General features: G+C 30.5%; 3 protein-coding genes across 6 annotated transcripts in view; 1 reads left to right on the forward strand and 2 right to left on the reverse strand.

Moving 5' to 3' along the window:
* The window catches only part of LOC108003768 (uncharacterized), a 124506-nt gene extending 122898 nt beyond the window's left edge, over positions 1-1608 (reverse strand). The window contains exon 1 of the mRNA XM_017066253.3: positions 1327-1608. Within this exon, the coding sequence (XP_016921742.2) occupies positions 1327-1431 (105 nt within the window). The 5' untranslated portion in view covers positions 1432-1608. The remainder of the gene's footprint in view (positions 1-1326) is intronic.
* A 662-nt stretch (positions 1609-2270) lies between these two features.
* On the forward strand, positions 2271-4015 carry LOC108003761 (uncharacterized). The gene is made up of 2 exons (XM_028669678.2): positions 2271-3114; positions 3219-4015. The coding sequence occupies exons 1-2, from the start codon at positions 2410-2412 to the stop codon at positions 3912-3914; spliced, it is 1401 nt and encodes a 466-aa protein (XP_028525479.1). The 5' UTR covers positions 2271-2409; the 3' UTR covers positions 3915-4015.
* A 138-nt stretch (positions 4016-4153) lies between these two features.
* LOC108003750 (bifunctional heparan sulfate N-deacetylase/N-sulfotransferase) overlaps positions 4154-17318 on the reverse strand; it is a 395004-nt gene continuing 381839 nt past the window's right edge. For all 4 annotated transcript variants that reach the window (XM_062080018.1, XM_062080019.1, XM_062080017.1 and 1 more), the window contains 8 exons: positions 10556-10899; positions 9680-9968; positions 8796-8924; positions 8546-8728; positions 8239-8459; positions 7712-7990; positions 7153-7450; positions 4154-7086 (listed from right to left, as the gene is read on the reverse strand). In XM_062080018.1, coding sequence (XP_061936002.1) covers positions 6976-7086; positions 7153-7450; positions 7712-7990; positions 8239-8459; positions 8546-8728; positions 8796-8924; positions 9680-9968; positions 10556-10899 — 1854 coding nt within the window. In that variant the 3' untranslated portion in view covers positions 4154-6975. The remainder of the gene's footprint in view (positions 7087-7152; positions 7451-7711; positions 7991-8238; positions 8460-8545; positions 8729-8795; positions 8925-9679; positions 9969-10555; positions 10900-17318) is intronic.

Raw genomic sequence — 17318 nt, forward strand, 5'->3', positions numbered from 1 at the left:
TAATCGTATAAATGAATAAAAAATACATGTTATTACTTCGAAAACAAAAAAATTGCTATTTATTTAACAATTTTGATATTCAATTATATAAATCGATATAGAAAAATAAATTAAAATAATATGATAAAATATATGATTTTATATTTTAAGAATTGTAAGAGATTATACTATAATTAATTAAAATTTTTGCCGAATAAATATTATTTGCTATAATAGAATATTATAGTATATTCCCATTCATTAACTTACAACATACAACAAATATTTTTCCAAGCAAATAGCATACAAGCAATATTTAAAAGAAAATTTTCCATTTCAATATCGATTGCTAAATGATGAAAAAGTGATGAAAAATTGATTTGCAATTTTTCTGATTTTAATAAACATATTTAATTTATAATGTTTAACAATTTTGAATGTTTGACAACGCATGCTATAATCAATGCGATAAGTTTGATATTAACGTAATTAACATTGGTTATAACAATTAATGTTGGTATATTTCAGACGTGGCCTTTGCAAGACTAGATTGAACACATAAATTCTTATTAATTCGTGAAACTCGTAATTTATTATAGGGTATGATAAAAATATCAAGCTCGATATGATAACTTATTGATATATTATATTGTTAATAAATGAAGCATGATTAAATTGAATAAAATATTTTAATAAATAATTATAATAGCTGATAGCAGATTTTATAATCATACACAAATAGAAGGAATGAGAATTTACATTGCAATTATAGATGTTTCATAATTTCCTCGAAATAAAGCAATGATATTTATATCATAAATGAAACGATTGTTTGTTTATATGCGTGTATGTGAATAGATATTTAAAAAAAATATTTTAAATATTTTAAAAAGGACACGAATCCTTCATTTCACGTTTATGGTATCCATATTTGATTAAAACATAAGAAATACGTATTATGTATGCATCGTGGATAGTATGTACTAGTTAAATTTTGCAAATTCATGCAAATTTAATTTAATTTATGGCTAAAAAAAAAAAAGAAAGACCAATTTCAATTAAACATCGATCACATTTGGAAGCTTCTTGTTCATATTATTAAAAAAATTCATTCATGCTATATATTATACAGAAAGGATAATGGAAGGAAAAGATATACTATATATATGAAAGAAGAAAAGACATGTAAACGTATAATCGTAGAACTTAATAACCTATAGAGATCGAGAAAAATATGCGATTTTAAACGAAAATATGCGAAGATAAATGTTGTTAAAATATATTATGTAATATTACATTATAAATGTTATGTTACTATAAATAAAAATAATGTATGTCAATACTCACATTCCGGTAATTTTTTGTTGTAACCAGGGTGGAGGATACGGTTAACACGCGGGATATTTCATACCATTTGACAACGTATAGAGCACGACAGCATACCGTAGCCATTTTTTCCTAATATTTCCTCTGTCAGAATTTTAATAACGAATATCTCAAAACTACTTTTTTTTTTCACGAGTCACTTTACACCCAACACTGAGAAACGAACAACTGACTTCATGCGACTACCTACGTCGACGACGGGCGGCATCGCTTACCGACTCGTCCCTGTGACTCCAGACCCCGACCTTGCAACGGCCAATAGCGTGACATGCGCGAACCGCGCTTTGTTACTTGCCATTGGTTCGCTAATCTTGAACCAATAAACACTCTACATGGTTATTCGCGCGGAATATATTGAATATTTGAATTGCTAATCCGTAGATTTTTTATTTATCTGATTATTTAACATATTGATTTACAGATAGGTATTGTTTCGATTCTGATTCTCGGCAGATCGAGAATATTTTTTACATAAAATAAGATTATAAATTATAAAATAATATTAAAAATAAAGAAATTGTTTTTTATGATTTTAGTATTAGAAATTGAACGTTATATATATATATCAAAATTTAATTTAACTTAATTTAATTTTATTTAAGTATAACTTTGATGCTATAACAATGGTAAAGAAAATTAATTTTAAAATATTATAATTTTGAACAATAAATAAATATTTTTTTTAAATAAATAAGATTATTTTTGTATCTAATCTTTATTCTAAAAAAAATCTTATTAATATTTTATTTTGCTATTGTTAGTTTTTTCAACTTATTAATATCAAATCTTATTAATATTTTATTTTATACTATCGCTATTTTTTTCGATTATAACAATATCATATGTGCTCGTGGCAGCACAAACGACGAACATCAGATTATGTTTAATCAGTGTTAAACTTTGACATTTGTTTTAACCTTACTAAATTTATAATTCCTTTTGTGTATCGTGAATCAGATAATTGTGCTTTAAACGGATAGCTTTTAGCATTTTAATAATGTAATCAAAGATATTAATTTTGATCGATTCTTTTTCATCGAAGATATGACTAACATTTTGGATTTCGATTATTATTTTTACGATTATTCGAATCGTACTCAAGCCTTAGAAAATATAATCGCAAACATTCCCACATGGTTGAGTTTCGTTCGTATTGTTCTTGTTATATTATTGCGCGCTGGTTATGTACTAATACATATTGGTAGTGTACCAGTGAACAACATCAATTTAATTTTATTGCAAAATATTATTGACATCTGCTGGATAACGATGGTCTATTCATTACTTGGAATTATCATTGCCTACACTGGCGACGTACACGGTGTGATAGGCGCAGGACATTGGATTGGTGACCACGATGTCGATAAAGACGAACTCATAACCGGCTGGTCAGCTGTAGTAATCACAGCTGCAATTTGCACGAGTGGTATAGTTGGTAGAACACATACCGTCGGTTATATTATCATAGGATTTTTGCTGGCTGGTATAGTTCAACCATTTTTAATCCATTGGATTTGGACACCCCATGGATGGATGCGAAGAAATGTATTACATAAAGAACACGTTCATTTTCATGATTATACCGGATCTGTGGTTATTCATGTCCTTGGCGGATTGACAGGATTGATAGGTTGTTTGACACTTGGACGAAGAATACTTCGCTTAGACGCTATAGATGAAGCAAGTATTGCTGTTGGTGCCTCAGGAAATGTTTTTGCTGGTTATTTACTTGTATTTATAGGTCTACAGGTAAAATTATATATTATTAATATATTAATATTTTTAATATTTTGTTTGTAAATTTACATGAAAACAATATGAATTATTTTCGTTGATTATTTTGATCTGTTTAGAGCCTCAGTTTGACAAATATTCAATTAGAACATTTCGAGATGAAAATTAAAAGAAAACACAATGTCTTTGTCAACAATATATTGGCCGCAAGTGCGTGCAGCTTATTTGTCGTAATCTTTCATTTTGCACATCCTCGAGAAGAGTTTAACCACTGGACTGTAATGAGATGTGTACAAGCAATGATAGCTGGAATAGTAGTAATATCTGCTGGAGCGGATGCTTATCCTCCATTGGCAGCGATTATTCTGGGCGCGATCGGAAGTATCATCTTTTATATAATTTCGAGATATGTGTTTCGAAGTGCACTTGAAGATTATTGCAATATTGTAGCTACTCATCTGGTCTGTGGTATATTGGGAACTATTTTAGTCCCCTTTTTTTATGTACAAGAGGATGATGATGTGAAATTAGTTTTATTAAATTTTGGCTGGCAAATGATTTGTTTAATCGTAGTAATTGGTTTAGTTTCAATTATTATGTATCTTGCCTTTATTATTCTGCAATATGCCGGTTTGCTAAGAAATAGATCGGAATATTTGAATCATTTAAGAGCTAATGTAGCTGAAGGAAGAAATCAAAGAAAAAATCTATTAGATAGATTGTTCCGCATGGATAGAGATGCTGTTTATCTTCAACCGGGTATGAGTTTTGGCGAACCACTCGGTCTTCGTAGAACACAAGAAAGAGAAGAATAATACAGACCAGATGAAGCGAAAACTTAAAAAAATCATTAATTTATATAAAATATAAATTTTTAAATATTTATAAATATTTATATAAAACCGACTAATCAAATTATATCAATTAATGCAAAGAAAAAGATTTGATTTTACTTCAAAAAGAAAAAAAAAAAAAGAAATTAAGAATCTCTTTTATAATGAATTTTCAAAATATATAACAATAAAAGAATAGTTATAAGAAATTCAATATCGAAGATTTTTAACCCTTGTTTTATTAGAACTTACGGATTATTCGTACAGTTATTACAATATTTTACAATAGAATAATTTTAAGTTAAATAATTAAAGTTTCTATTAAAGTCATACACATATTCTACACGCGTCTTTTTTTTATTCATACAATGACAGTTTTTCTCTCTTTTTCGTTTTTTCGTTTACACAACAGCCTGTTAGGACATCTACAAAATGTTATTTTTCACGCGTTCATTTATATAATTTGAAATGCAAATACGCGCGTGATTTTACATAAGCAATATTTTATCGTTGATTCACTTTTAGCTTTATATAAAATATTAGTGATTTATATTATTACTGTTTTACATACATAAATATATAATGTAATTAGTGATCGATAAATGAAATGAATACTTAATAATTATAATTGAATAAACTAAACTTAACAATTATAATTTTAATACAACATATTATTTTAAACATTTACATCAATAAACAATATTTAAGAAAAAAAAAATGAATTAAATTTTATTTTATAAATTAAAATTTTACCTGTTTTCGAAAATTTTATTTAAAAAAGCGTTTATACATATAGCAGAACCAACGATGAAATAATGCTAATTGGAGCATTTAAAACTTCATATTCGAATATCTTGCTATAAATTTAGCGATTTCAGTTTGTCACATATTATTGTCAGCTAGTAGCAAATCGGACAATTTTTGCTACCGCCATGCCGAACAAAATCGATTAATATTGACTCTAGAGATCCGACGCCGCAATTGGTACAATAATACAACTGTATATACAACACTGGTAAAATGGCACGATTTGACAAAACAAATCAATCGTTTAATGTTAATACCATTATCATTAATTATTATTATATTAACAATAAACTTTGTACATGTGATTCGTTAAACGTCACGTGATACGTTTTAACGGCAGTATAAAAATGAAAACAAAATATACAAAATGTAACATAACATTGATAAAATAATTCGTAATATAAAATGTTTCGTTACTGATGATACATGATATTTTTTAAATATATATTTTACAGAGAATGACGTTATAATTTTTAATGTACATTTTGGATCAAATATAAATTTTGTAATGTGTATTATTTTTACGATGATCAAATAATTACAAATAAATATTTATCATGTTAACCTTTTTTTTTATTTTAAGTAACAAGAATTTTTTAAAACAAGACACTATTATTTAATTATTATAATTTATAGATGAATAATATTAATCAATATTAAAACAATGCTAAAAAATTAGCATTCAGAAATAATCAGATCAAATTTAATGAATTAAATCTAGTTATGAAGAAAATAAAAATTAATATATTGTATGTATAAGTAACGAAGATAGTAATTGATATGCTTCCAACAAATAATTATCGTCATTAGATTATTTTGTGAATAACACAGTTTTATTCACAGCAGTTGATCAATTTCCACGATATACAATTCGTTATAATACATCAGGTATTAAAGTTTCCAAAAATCTCATGATTTTCTTCAACAATGAATAACTATTTTATTTTGGAACATAGGATTATTATTAAATCCAAAGTTTGCTTTAAACGTGATAGTATGCAATTATTGCAAATAGGCAGTTATCACTTCTCCACTTAACGTCATTATTCGCCAAAAAATGATCATCAATAACTATTTGTGAAATAGTTTCTGATTTTCCATCTTATTAAGTCATTATGGTACACCTATAATCACATCAAAACAATACAATACATAAATGTACAAACGGACGCGATCATACATCTTTCATCGACTTTCTATTAGCAGTACCAAGAATAGTATTGTCAAAATATACATAGAATCATCATATAGCTTTTTTCTTGTTTTTTATTTATTTACTTTTTTATTTTAATACGCTTACATAACGAGAATTAATGTACATCGTGTCTCTGAGAGAGTAAGTGGGCGAGAAAAAAGTTCAAACTTTCCAAAAGTCTCACACTCGCAGAAGCAATCCTGCAATTAGTACCAGAAGTGAAGGACTGACGGATCGTCGATTTAAATATCAACAAATTCGATTTATCCATTAATCATTTTCATGAGGAAATAAATCTCTTCAAACATTGTAACACGATTTGGACAGATCTTGTCTCACAAAAGTCAAGTTTCTAAAATACAATTTTTTTTTGATCGCTTCTAATTTCACTCGTTAAAGCATCCTTCTTCTCTTTACTACTCAAATTTGTAAAGAGTCATTGTACCCGAGTCGACAAATTGTTTATGATTATCATTACGCAAAGCCAAAATGTGCGTTTTTGTTTGTGGTCTTTTGATTTATTAATATATTGTCGTCTTCTTCGTTGAAGAAAAATATGTTGTACTAAGATTGAAGAAGAATTTAACTCGAGTACAAATTAGGAATTCTCTTTTTTTCTTCTTATTATATTATAGTAGTATTTTTTAGTAGTAAAGATCAGAACGAAAAGCGTCCAATCATTATAGACGGATGATGGCACCAGCGAACGGGCTGTACTCTTAATAATCATGTTTTCTACGACGCAACAACGACGACAATAATAATATAACGTTAATAATAGTGCTATTGGCTTAACAACGATCGACAGTCACGATTCACCTTAAAATCGTTTAGTGACTAGTTTCGCAGGCTTCCCACGGATCTTAGGCCAAACCACTGGGATAGGCCACTGTAATGGTCCTTCCGTCGAGGATTTGGAGTCCAGTGGAATATATCGAATGTACAATTATGTTACAGATCTTCAGCTAATAACCGATGAATTTCGTTCACCGTAGAGATAAACAATTCAGAAACGGTGTCGTTTCATATAATCGACGTTTGCTAGGTCATCACCGTGTCGGTAAGATCTTCTTTCAGCCACTGTGGGATAGTTCTCAACCCGAGCCGTTTCAATAATTTCACTAGGGCCGTGTTGTGGGATAAATAATATCTCTGCAAAGAGACAGATGGATTAAACCGATCATCCTTTCAATTTTTTAATCGTTTTATCATAAATACCTGTAATAATTTGTACGATTTATCCTCCATAGGCGGATATTGACGGCCTTTGCTCTTGCCAAGGCATTTCGTTCGATCCTCATTAGTAACTTGACAAAAGAATCCTTTCTTCGGATCGTACCTCAAATGAGACGAGTAATTGAAAGCGGGCGTGATCTTGAGGAACCTTTGTAACTCGTGCAACGTTTCTACAGGATTTTGTCGCAACTGTTCGCCGTCTATAATGTGCAATTGTTGAGGCGGATAATAGGAAAGCCATCTTTCCAGATGCTGAGCATATTTTCCGGGATTTAAACATCTGTAAAAAATTTGAACAATAATATTTGTCGCATTTATCTTCTCGAGTACGATTAATATTTAACCATATAAACCACATAAACCATAGTAGTGGAACATATTAGCAATTTAGATTTTTGCTTATCTATGGCAACAAGATAATACTATTATTTATATTCAATTATTCAAGGATTTTTTAGCGACTCGTTACTTCATTTGGGACAACCATAGATTGCTCGTTGCAACAAAATTATTCGAATGACTGTACAATATTGTAACGTACCTATTCCTGAGATCGCGTAGGGGTTTTGGTGCTGTATCGCTTGCTGTGATAACCGAGTGAAAGGAATAATTATTTGCTACAGGATCGCCGTGAACTCTCGTGTGCTGATACCATGAATAGGCACGCCTAGCGGGCGAAAGTAGTATAGTAATTAATTTTGCTCTAGGTAGAAGAGCGTGAGCTCTGCGTGGTACTAACTCCCCATCGAAATAAGTTGCAGATTTTTCAAACAGATATCTCGAACTCTCGTTTTTCGATGCTGGGAAAAAGCTCATGTACCTAAGGATGAAACAGAATGATAAACAGATGTGGATTGATATAATTTGCATGTTTCTGAAGTTGAAAAGAATCATGATGGTTATGCCAATACAGAATTATCGATATATATGTTTGGTAATAAAAAATATATTATAGATATTAAGAAGTATATAATAATTATATTTTATATATATATTTTAATATTATATTAAAATATATCACATCGAAATTAATAAATGTGTTAACTTTTTAATTTCACCTTAACTCACCAATCAAGGCCTTTGTAATAATTTTTTCCATTGAAGAACTGAATTTCCTCGAACGTGTCAGGACTTGGTAAATTGCTGCTTATCGCAGGATGAATGGAGAGGAAAGTGTAGAGAGCAGTAGTGCCAGTTTTTTGAGGACCAATTACCAGAAACCTAGGTAGTTGATCGCACGTCTTGTTCCTCGACCAAATCTTTTGATGCCTCTGATCATCACAGGGATTCTTTAATACGAAAGAGGAGCTGAACTATTCGCAACTTAAAAAATTATTATACTTGATATGATGTAGCAGTATAAACAACAACTTACACCCCACACAGGATCAGATTCCTCGGGATAGAGTTGAAAATATCTCTCCGCTAACTGAAGAGGCGGTGCACTGGATAATCTCAAATTCGTCCAACATTGGATAAATTTAATCACAGATTCGAAGGTGTACAATGCCAGACGATCGTTTCCATAATTCGACATATGAGTCATAAAAATATTGATCTGAAAGAAATGATAATGAATTTGAGAAAATTTTCCAAAACAAATTAGATACAACACAGATACCTACAGGATTGTGAACGATTGTCTGGAAAAGTTCGCCACCCTGTATTGATCTGTCCAGCTTCTCTCTTCCGCCTGGATATCTATCGATGAAGATCGTGTGTGTGAAAAGGCCACAGGTTTGTCTCGGTAGAACCTTGGACAGAAACAAAGAAAAGAGATTGTCACGTGTTTCGTTTTATCGTTTAATTCATCGTAGTATAGAACTGTTCGCTCCAGGGAAATCAATCCTTTATTCTTCTTTATCGGCTCGACGATTGTTTAACCGTCGAAAAATCCACAAAAGAAAGAATTCAGAAAAAACGAAAAAATTTGCAATTTTCGCTTGCAATTTTATCGCTGTCATGTCGTTTATTTGCTATATCAAGTCGATCCATCGATTTTTATCCTCAACGAAGTTTTGAAGTATTCTTATTCCTCCAGACAATGCGGATAAAAGTGTTGAAAAGTTGATGGTAGAAAATAAAACTGTGAAATTATCGAAATTTCATTCGTTTGTTCGATTAGAAATTCGTTTATTGCTTTAATTTTCCGAGGAAGCAAGCAGTTAATGTCGAACAATTGACATTGTAGCAGAAAAATAGAGAAAAAAATTGTTCAACTTTCGAGAAAGATTATTCGAATTGATTCAATTTAATAAAATGTACTTTTTAAATAAATATTATAAAAGACTTAAAAAAAGATATATCAAATATCTTGTTTTGCACCTATTATAATAGAATTTTTTTTAAATTTTATTGTTGTATTATTTTTATATAAATTGTTTTATGTTATTGTTAAAAGTTAATCTTAAATGGATCTTTATTAATTAAACGTTATTTTATTTTTTAAAAATTATTAAAAAAAATAAATTATAATCGATGTTAAAAATAATGATTAACGAAAATTTACCATTATATTACGATGAATAAATCCTCTTCTTAATCGAGCTGGCCTCAAATGGGGATACTCTTCCGTGCTTGTGACTTTGATATTCCATACTCTTTTCCACGCTTCATATAATCCTTCGTGGACCGGATAAACGCCGGAATGATGAGGACTTACGCTGTAACCGCTTCCTGTTGGAATTCCGTGGTCTTTCGCGAATTGTTTGTTCAACGCCATGTCTAATTGTAGATGCGTTACATTCTCGTAAAGGTGAGGTTGTTGATGATTCCACATGTGAGAAAACCACGTAAATCTGCAATTTAGAGAATGTTGATTTTAATTTGAAAAAAAAAAATAAATAAAATTGATTTTTAAATCTTTCTAATTAAACGACTAAAAAAAAATTTTATTCCAAAAAATGGAGGAGAACAACTTTATCTGTTTATTTAATCAAAGTGTACATAATCGATTTATGATTTTAATTGCTGTAGAGGAAAGCAATTACTCGAATAAATCGCGACGATTCGCAAACAAGTGCAACTTCCGCGATCAACCGTAATACGTGCACGGTCTCAATACGTCAATTTGCGCCAATAGTAAATCTTTCTGCGCTCTGTTTACCACCCTATTCGCGCAATAACTTTCCGCCAATTCCATTTCCCTCATCATACGCGTCGTGAAATCCATTCACAAATCGTTCTTAACTCAACCGTAGAAAGACATTAATCTTGTAAACATGTGATATTATTCATCTCTCGTTCAATTTTATCTTGTTTTTTAAACAAATTACCTTAAACTGATTTTTATCCAAATACTATAACTAAGATTTCTCATCTTATCTGAAAAGACGATATCTTTTGTTATTTATCGATAAACAAAATATTAAAAAAATATATATACCTGTCGACGTTCTCCAGAAGCATATCGTCCCCCAGATTTTCCTCGGAGGTACCGTGATGGAAATATTTTCCAGAAAACCCCAAGTTAAATTTGAAACCAGGTACCAACGCCTGGATCCTCTGTTGGGTAATCAACAGCGCCATCACGTCGTCCTTTCTTAATCTTGTTCCTTTCTCACCGACGAATATATCATCGACGTCCACCAAGATCATGCGATTAAGGCTTAGGCTCAACTGGCCGTGGGACAAGTAGGAGAGAGAGTCGAGTAACAACAAGTTGTGTAGCCAGAATCGTAATCCTCCGCCAAAAAAGACTCTCTGAATCCCATCGTATCTCCCGTGATCCTGCATAATAAAAATCCAATGTAGCTTCGTTAAAGTTTATCGTGTTTCAGTTTATCAGACAGTGAATATGATATAATCTGATCTTTGTCATTTAACAGACAACATTCGATACATATGCATATATATATATATATATATATATCTTTTTCTATATTTCGAAGAGAATGAGAAAGAATTAAACGAGACAATTCGAAATAGCTCGTTTACTGGGTAAGTTGATAACGAGTTCGAAGTATTTAATATATCGATCAAATTTCGCGGATAATCCTAGCGCATAAAGGAGCCACGATGAATAGTGAGGAAAAAATGGAGAGAGGGAGAGAGAAAAAAAAATACATACTCATCGGAAGGAGGATTTCCGTGAAAATTAAGGTTCGATATTCAAGCGGATTTCGATCGTTCTCGGGTTTAAACGGGTTATGAGAGGGGCAACTGGAACGCTAATCTCCTTTTAATCGCTTTCAAGAGCGATATATTCGATTCGAATTGCGATTGTATCCTGGCATGATCGTTATTTTGAATAGAGAGATTTTACGTTTTATACGTGGTGAAGTAAGCCTGATTTTCAAAATAAAAATTTTATCTCTATTGAAATATATACATTGTATTTTTTAATTTGAGTAAATATAAGTTGATATAAATAATGCATAGGATTTGCAAATTTTTCAAGATTATTTAAAAATCAGGATAGAGTTTATATAATATTCTTATTTCTGTGCTACGGATAATTAGAAGAAGAAATAGTGGAAAAAGAAATATTTAAGAAATAAAAAAATTACAAATCTCAAATTAACTTTTATAATAGATTCGAAATAGTATTTAAATATATATATATAATCTAAATTAAGATATATATTTTAAATTTTATCATAGAATAGATGTTGGTAACTTGTTAGAATTTTATTTTTATTTGATCAAACTATCCTTTCATCGATCGAACCATGTTAATCATATTAAACTAGATTCTCTCGCAAAGAAACAGAGTTACTTGAAGCTTTTCTCTTTTCCTTTCTCTCAATATAGTTTATCGACGTTGAAAACTCGATTAAAAAAAAAAAAATGAAGTCGACTATCGATCATCGCACGTGTCGATCGATGGTCCGTTATGTAAAGTAGGAATTGTTCATTGGCCGCAATGAAATTATGTTGATCTCGTTCCATTTATTTTTCATCGATTGCGTGCAACGTTAATGGGTTTGCGCGCGTTTGACGCGTTGATGCTTATCGATCGGCGCGTATATAAGGGCGCGTTAATTTCAAAAATGTTTTGCTTCAATGTATTATAATAATACCTTCCAACAACTCTATTTTCCCCGACAAACACGATATATCTAGATTTCGAAGAGAAAATCGCCATTTATGAAACACAACGCGTTTTTTAATCGTGATTATTATTTCGATGAATATTATAGCAAGTCTTTATTTTTAACATAGAATGTAAATGTTAATAAAATATAATGTGGAACAATAATTATTTCTGTGTGTTAGAATATTTATCGTAAGTTGTGGTGTTTTAATTATTTACTAAAAGTATTACTTCTGTATCGATGATTTTTTAAATAAAATCATCATTTTGAATAATATTGTGAAGATTTTACTTAGTGCACAAAATAATTTAAATTAATTTTAATCAGATTTATTGCCAGGTAATTGACCCATCGCTTCACGATGGCCAAATTAAGAAATTAAATCTAATTCAAACAATTGGTTAACAATTAAAAGAGTTTTTTTTAGTTCTGATTTGAAGTGAAATTAAACTCAGAATTAACATAAATTATATGATCGAGTTAAAAAAAATTAGGTTAAATTAGATTTAATATTAATAAATTATAATTATAAAATATTTTAAAAAACAACGAGTTTTAACTAAAATCTTCACAACAATTTCAATATGACATGTTAAAAAATCATCGAAATCGAAAATCGTGATATCTTTTTATAAATGTTCATTTAAGTTGCGTTCAAAAAAGAAGAAAAATATAAAAGTTTAGTTAAAAATATGTTTATAATATATATATATATAATTTTTATTCACAATACGAATGTGGATTTATATAGATAGAATTCATATAGATAAAAACGATTGAAAATTGATATATGGAAAATTTTTTTACAAAGGATTAATTTTTCAATATCAAGAAATGTAATAATCGATGTATATGTATATATTAATTAAAATAAATTTCATTTTTTTAGAATTTTCAATATAACCAAACTTATCAACGATCCAAGCAAATTAATCAGTTTGAATATTAAGCACTGGGCGGAGAGATCGTCTTTCGACCGATCTGAATGATCTGATTGGTTAGTAAAATTTTCCATCGAACCGGTTTTCGAATCCGATAGAGGATGGAATTCGATTCTTTTCCTAACGACAAAAGCGAATATTTCCATCAATAATCTTCTTTTCACTAAATAAAGCGAACGTTTTATTAATCGAATTCCAAGCTTATTCGCTTCGAACGGCCATGAACAAATTGTCGAGACATTGAAAAGAGCAATTCGTTGGTGACCTCGATATTTAAAAAAAAAAAAAAAAAAAAGAAAAAAAAGGAAAGAAACGAAGACACTTTATGATTGATAGCCGAGACTTCGAATGGAATGGCTCGAAAATTCTGTGTTACTCATTCTTTATGATGGATTCTGTCGTTCATCAAGAATGTGATCGGTGGGGTTATCGCGAGTTCTGGAAGCGAAATAAATTGTCAGCACGAATAGCGACAAACGAACCCCGGCCCTGCGTCGATGCTCATTAATCGAATGAACCAACGGCTGATTGGCTTCTGATTTAATTACCTGGCTACCTGTGATCCGTGAATCTCTGGCCTATCAGCCATGGCTATATAATGGGGTTATCAGCGAGATTATTATTGTTGTTTACTGCTAACAAGCTCTGTTCATGGTGAACGTTTCAAAACGCAGCCCGGCCAACTGAGAATTCCTGGTTGGTTGTAGTGCAATTAACAAATTGCTTGTTTGGGATTATCTTGAATCGGCGACGAATGCGCGTATGAGGAGAAGTGTACACTCAACGATATAATCGACGATGTATCGGTTTTAGATAATTAAATTCATTGAATATAATATTAATAAATGTTTTTTTTAAAAACTTATAAAAAATTATTAAATAAGTTAAAAATTAAATATATATAATATATATAATAAATAACAGAATAGATCATTTTTCTATTTATGTAATTTATATAATTTAATAATAATTTAATGCAATAATATCTTATTTATTTTCTAAATCGTAAAAAAAAAGGAAATTTTAGATATCATGAAATATGTAAAAATTATATATGAATATTATTTAAAAGATACTAGTCAACGATAGAAAAGATTTATTATCACTATTAGAAGAACTTGACTTGAATTTTTGTTCATTATCATCTAATGTTGTAACGTTCCATCAGATTGTGTAATATCCTAAATTTTATGTAGATAGAACAATTGAACGATATATCTGCTTTCAAAAATAATTTTATTCAACTTCAAACGAATGCTAAAATTTCAAGAATGCTGTTTCTACTTGCAGAATTTCTAAGGTGAAGATCCTAAAATTTAAATATCCCTTGCTCATATATTTCTAGGGTTATGGTCCCTAAATCTACTTACACCCGCCCCTAAGTTGCACGATTCCTGAATCTACGTGCTCAAGTGACACGCAAGTGGCACGATATCGTGGCAAAATTTATCAGACGTGGAGGCACGATAGTGTTCAAAAATTAAAAGATAAAAAAAATGAGCTCTTTTTCCTTTTTCTAATTTTTAATAAAAAATTTTCAACGGCAGACGAAAAACGAAACGAATCCATCGAGGATATGAGATGGCCATGTAAAAGCAGATGATATCACGTCTAGACCGTCTGTTATATCAGATGAATATTCCGTGTTTGCATGGCGGCAGAGGTTCTTCGCGTCAAGAAAGATTCGCTGTCAGTGTCTTCTTCGCATTTGTATCTTTGCATCCTATAGATCACCACCGCTTTCATCCGGTACACGCTCAGCTTCCGGCCGAGCCTTTACATCGTCGTGGAATCTCGCAATCGCGAATTCCAAAGCGAATGTAAAACGGCCCTGAATGTGAAACAGCTTTACAGATTGTACTCGAGGTCCTGCCTGTATCCTATCTTGTCCCTGCAATAACCTTTTACCACCCTTCCTTAATTTTTTTTCTTCGTATATATATATATCCTCACAGCTCGTTTAATCTGTCCATTTTTCTTCTTCTTAATAACCCATCTCTGCCACACGTTTTCCATTCTCTGGCAAACATTCGCCCGTTTTTATTTTACCCTCACTTTTACCCCAATTTACATTATTTCACGTTCCCTCTACTGTTGTTCACCGGTCACACAGCTCCATTTCAACTTTATCTTCGGTTTATTCTCCCTTCATCTTATTAACTTCCTTTGTTTCTTATTATTTAATTTTTTCTCTATTCTGGTATCGTTTAAATCGTTATTTAATATTAATCGTTTTAATTTTTAAATAATCTGCTACTTGTTTATCGTGTATTTGTCTTTATTTCTTTTTCTGTAATCTTTTTCTGTTTCTTTAATTTAAAATTTAAATTTTACTTGCTCCTTCTCGTTTATTATTTTTCCTTCTTACTTTAAAAGATTATTTCTCCTTTGTAATTCTTTTTCTGTTTTATTAAATTTGTTCTTTTTTATTTACCCCCTTCTCGCATTCCAGCAGAATGTTATTTTTTTTGTCATTACTTTCATTTATTCTCTTCATTTCCTTCTGCATTACTTAGAACCACAACCCCTTCTTTCATACTCGAAACACCATTTCTACTCTTACTATCCTCCACTCTTCCATCTTCATTTTTGCAGAAGAGATTCAAGACATCGTTCGCGGAATGAAACTAGGATGGCGTATACGCGTTTTCACATTTGTTTTCGTTTTCTTCGACTAACATTTCTTCAGAAAATAAGACTTCTACGAGAGGAAGAGTCTTGTCTAAGAGAATAGCTTCGTAGAGTTGTTTCTTGATATTTCGATTAATTTACAATCTATTTTATCTTATGGTTTGATATTTTATTGATATTATTAATCTCAATATATATAAATATAATAAATATAATAAAACATTGTTTAAGTTTTTGAAAAAATTAATTTTCAAAATGCACTGCGAAATGAGAATGCAACATATTTAATGTATATTTTTTTCCTAATTTTAAATAATAATTTAAAAATATAATATAATCTAAAAATTAAACTATCTCGTTTAATATTTTCAAATAAAATCTAATCTAAAAAAATAATTTTTTTTTTTAGTTCCAATAAGTTCATTTTTGAATGAATTTAATTTATTGATTTACTAATTCTTATTTAATTTATAAAAATTTTCGAACAATCTTTTCAATTGAGATCTTTCTTTGCAATCTTTCGTATTAAAAAAAATTTGAAAGAAATTTCACGATCCAGAAATCAAACACATCATCTCTCGACCAATTTATTTCATTCAAACTGACCAGAGGATTCAATAGCAAAGGATTCCAGCGTCGTATTTTCGTCTCGGCAAAGTTTACCACGTTTCTACCACGTGGCATACTTACCAACAACAATATTTCACGCGAATAGAAAATCGGAATTCCTTTCCTCGTTAAAGGAAATATTCTCGTTCAAATTAAAAATTCCGTGCCATCATCGAATTCTCATGCGAGAGGCGAAATTTTAAAAAGACTCATTCGTTAACGAAATTTTTTTCGCGAATATCTGTATACGTCGCACGATAAACACGGAAGAATTGCAAAAAAAAAACCAAGTTCATATATATATATGAACAAAAGAAAGAGAATTGTATTTAATTAAACGAACGTAGCGATCCACCGTCACTTTGTACGTTAACAATGCAGCTAATAATTAATAATCCGTATAAGAAGAGCATTGTTCATTGGTATCGGGTCACAGATTCTACAAAGAACGGATGTATTCGAGGAAAACAGTTCGAGAGGGTTGGATAGGATCCTAACGCGTGCGCATTTTTCTCAACCAATCAAGAGGAAGAGAAAACCCGATGTATACGTCCCCCTTTTGTAAGCTGTAATTAATATTCTTTGCAATTATGTTAGCGACTCAGATCCGACAAAGCGAGACACCGTCTGATAAAATTACAGGAGGAAGGCATGAGGGGGAGGGAGAGGAAGGGGAGAAGGGCAAGGAGCTTTGGTAACTGCGAAAAGAAAAGCGATAAACAGGAGGTGCGTTAATTAATTTGTTAATTAGGAAGGAACGGAAGTTGACGTTGGTCGATGCGAGTTTGAGATCCTCTTGCCTTTGCGATTAAAGAGATGCCCATTCCCATTCCATGTTGTTTTTTAATTTTGATCCTTAATTCGTATAATTTAATAGGAAATTGTTGTTATTATTCTTTAATTGAAAATTATACAGTAGAAATAATTTGTA

The sequence above is a fragment of the Apis cerana genome, linkage group LG10 (assembly GCF_029169275.1).
Source record: "Apis cerana isolate GH-2021 linkage group LG10, AcerK_1.0, whole genome shotgun sequence".
Taxonomy (NCBI): Eukaryota; Metazoa; Arthropoda; class Insecta; order Hymenoptera; family Apidae; genus Apis; species Apis cerana.

Coding starts and splice junctions, on each gene's coding strand:
- LOC108003761 (XM_028669678.2), top strand. CDS start 2,410: ATGACTAACATTTTGGATTTCGATTATTATTTTTACGATTATTCGAAT. Junction 3,115..3,218: donor TTGTATTTATAGGTCTACAG/GTAAAATTATAT, acceptor TGATCTGTTTAG/AGCCTCAGTTTGACAAATAT.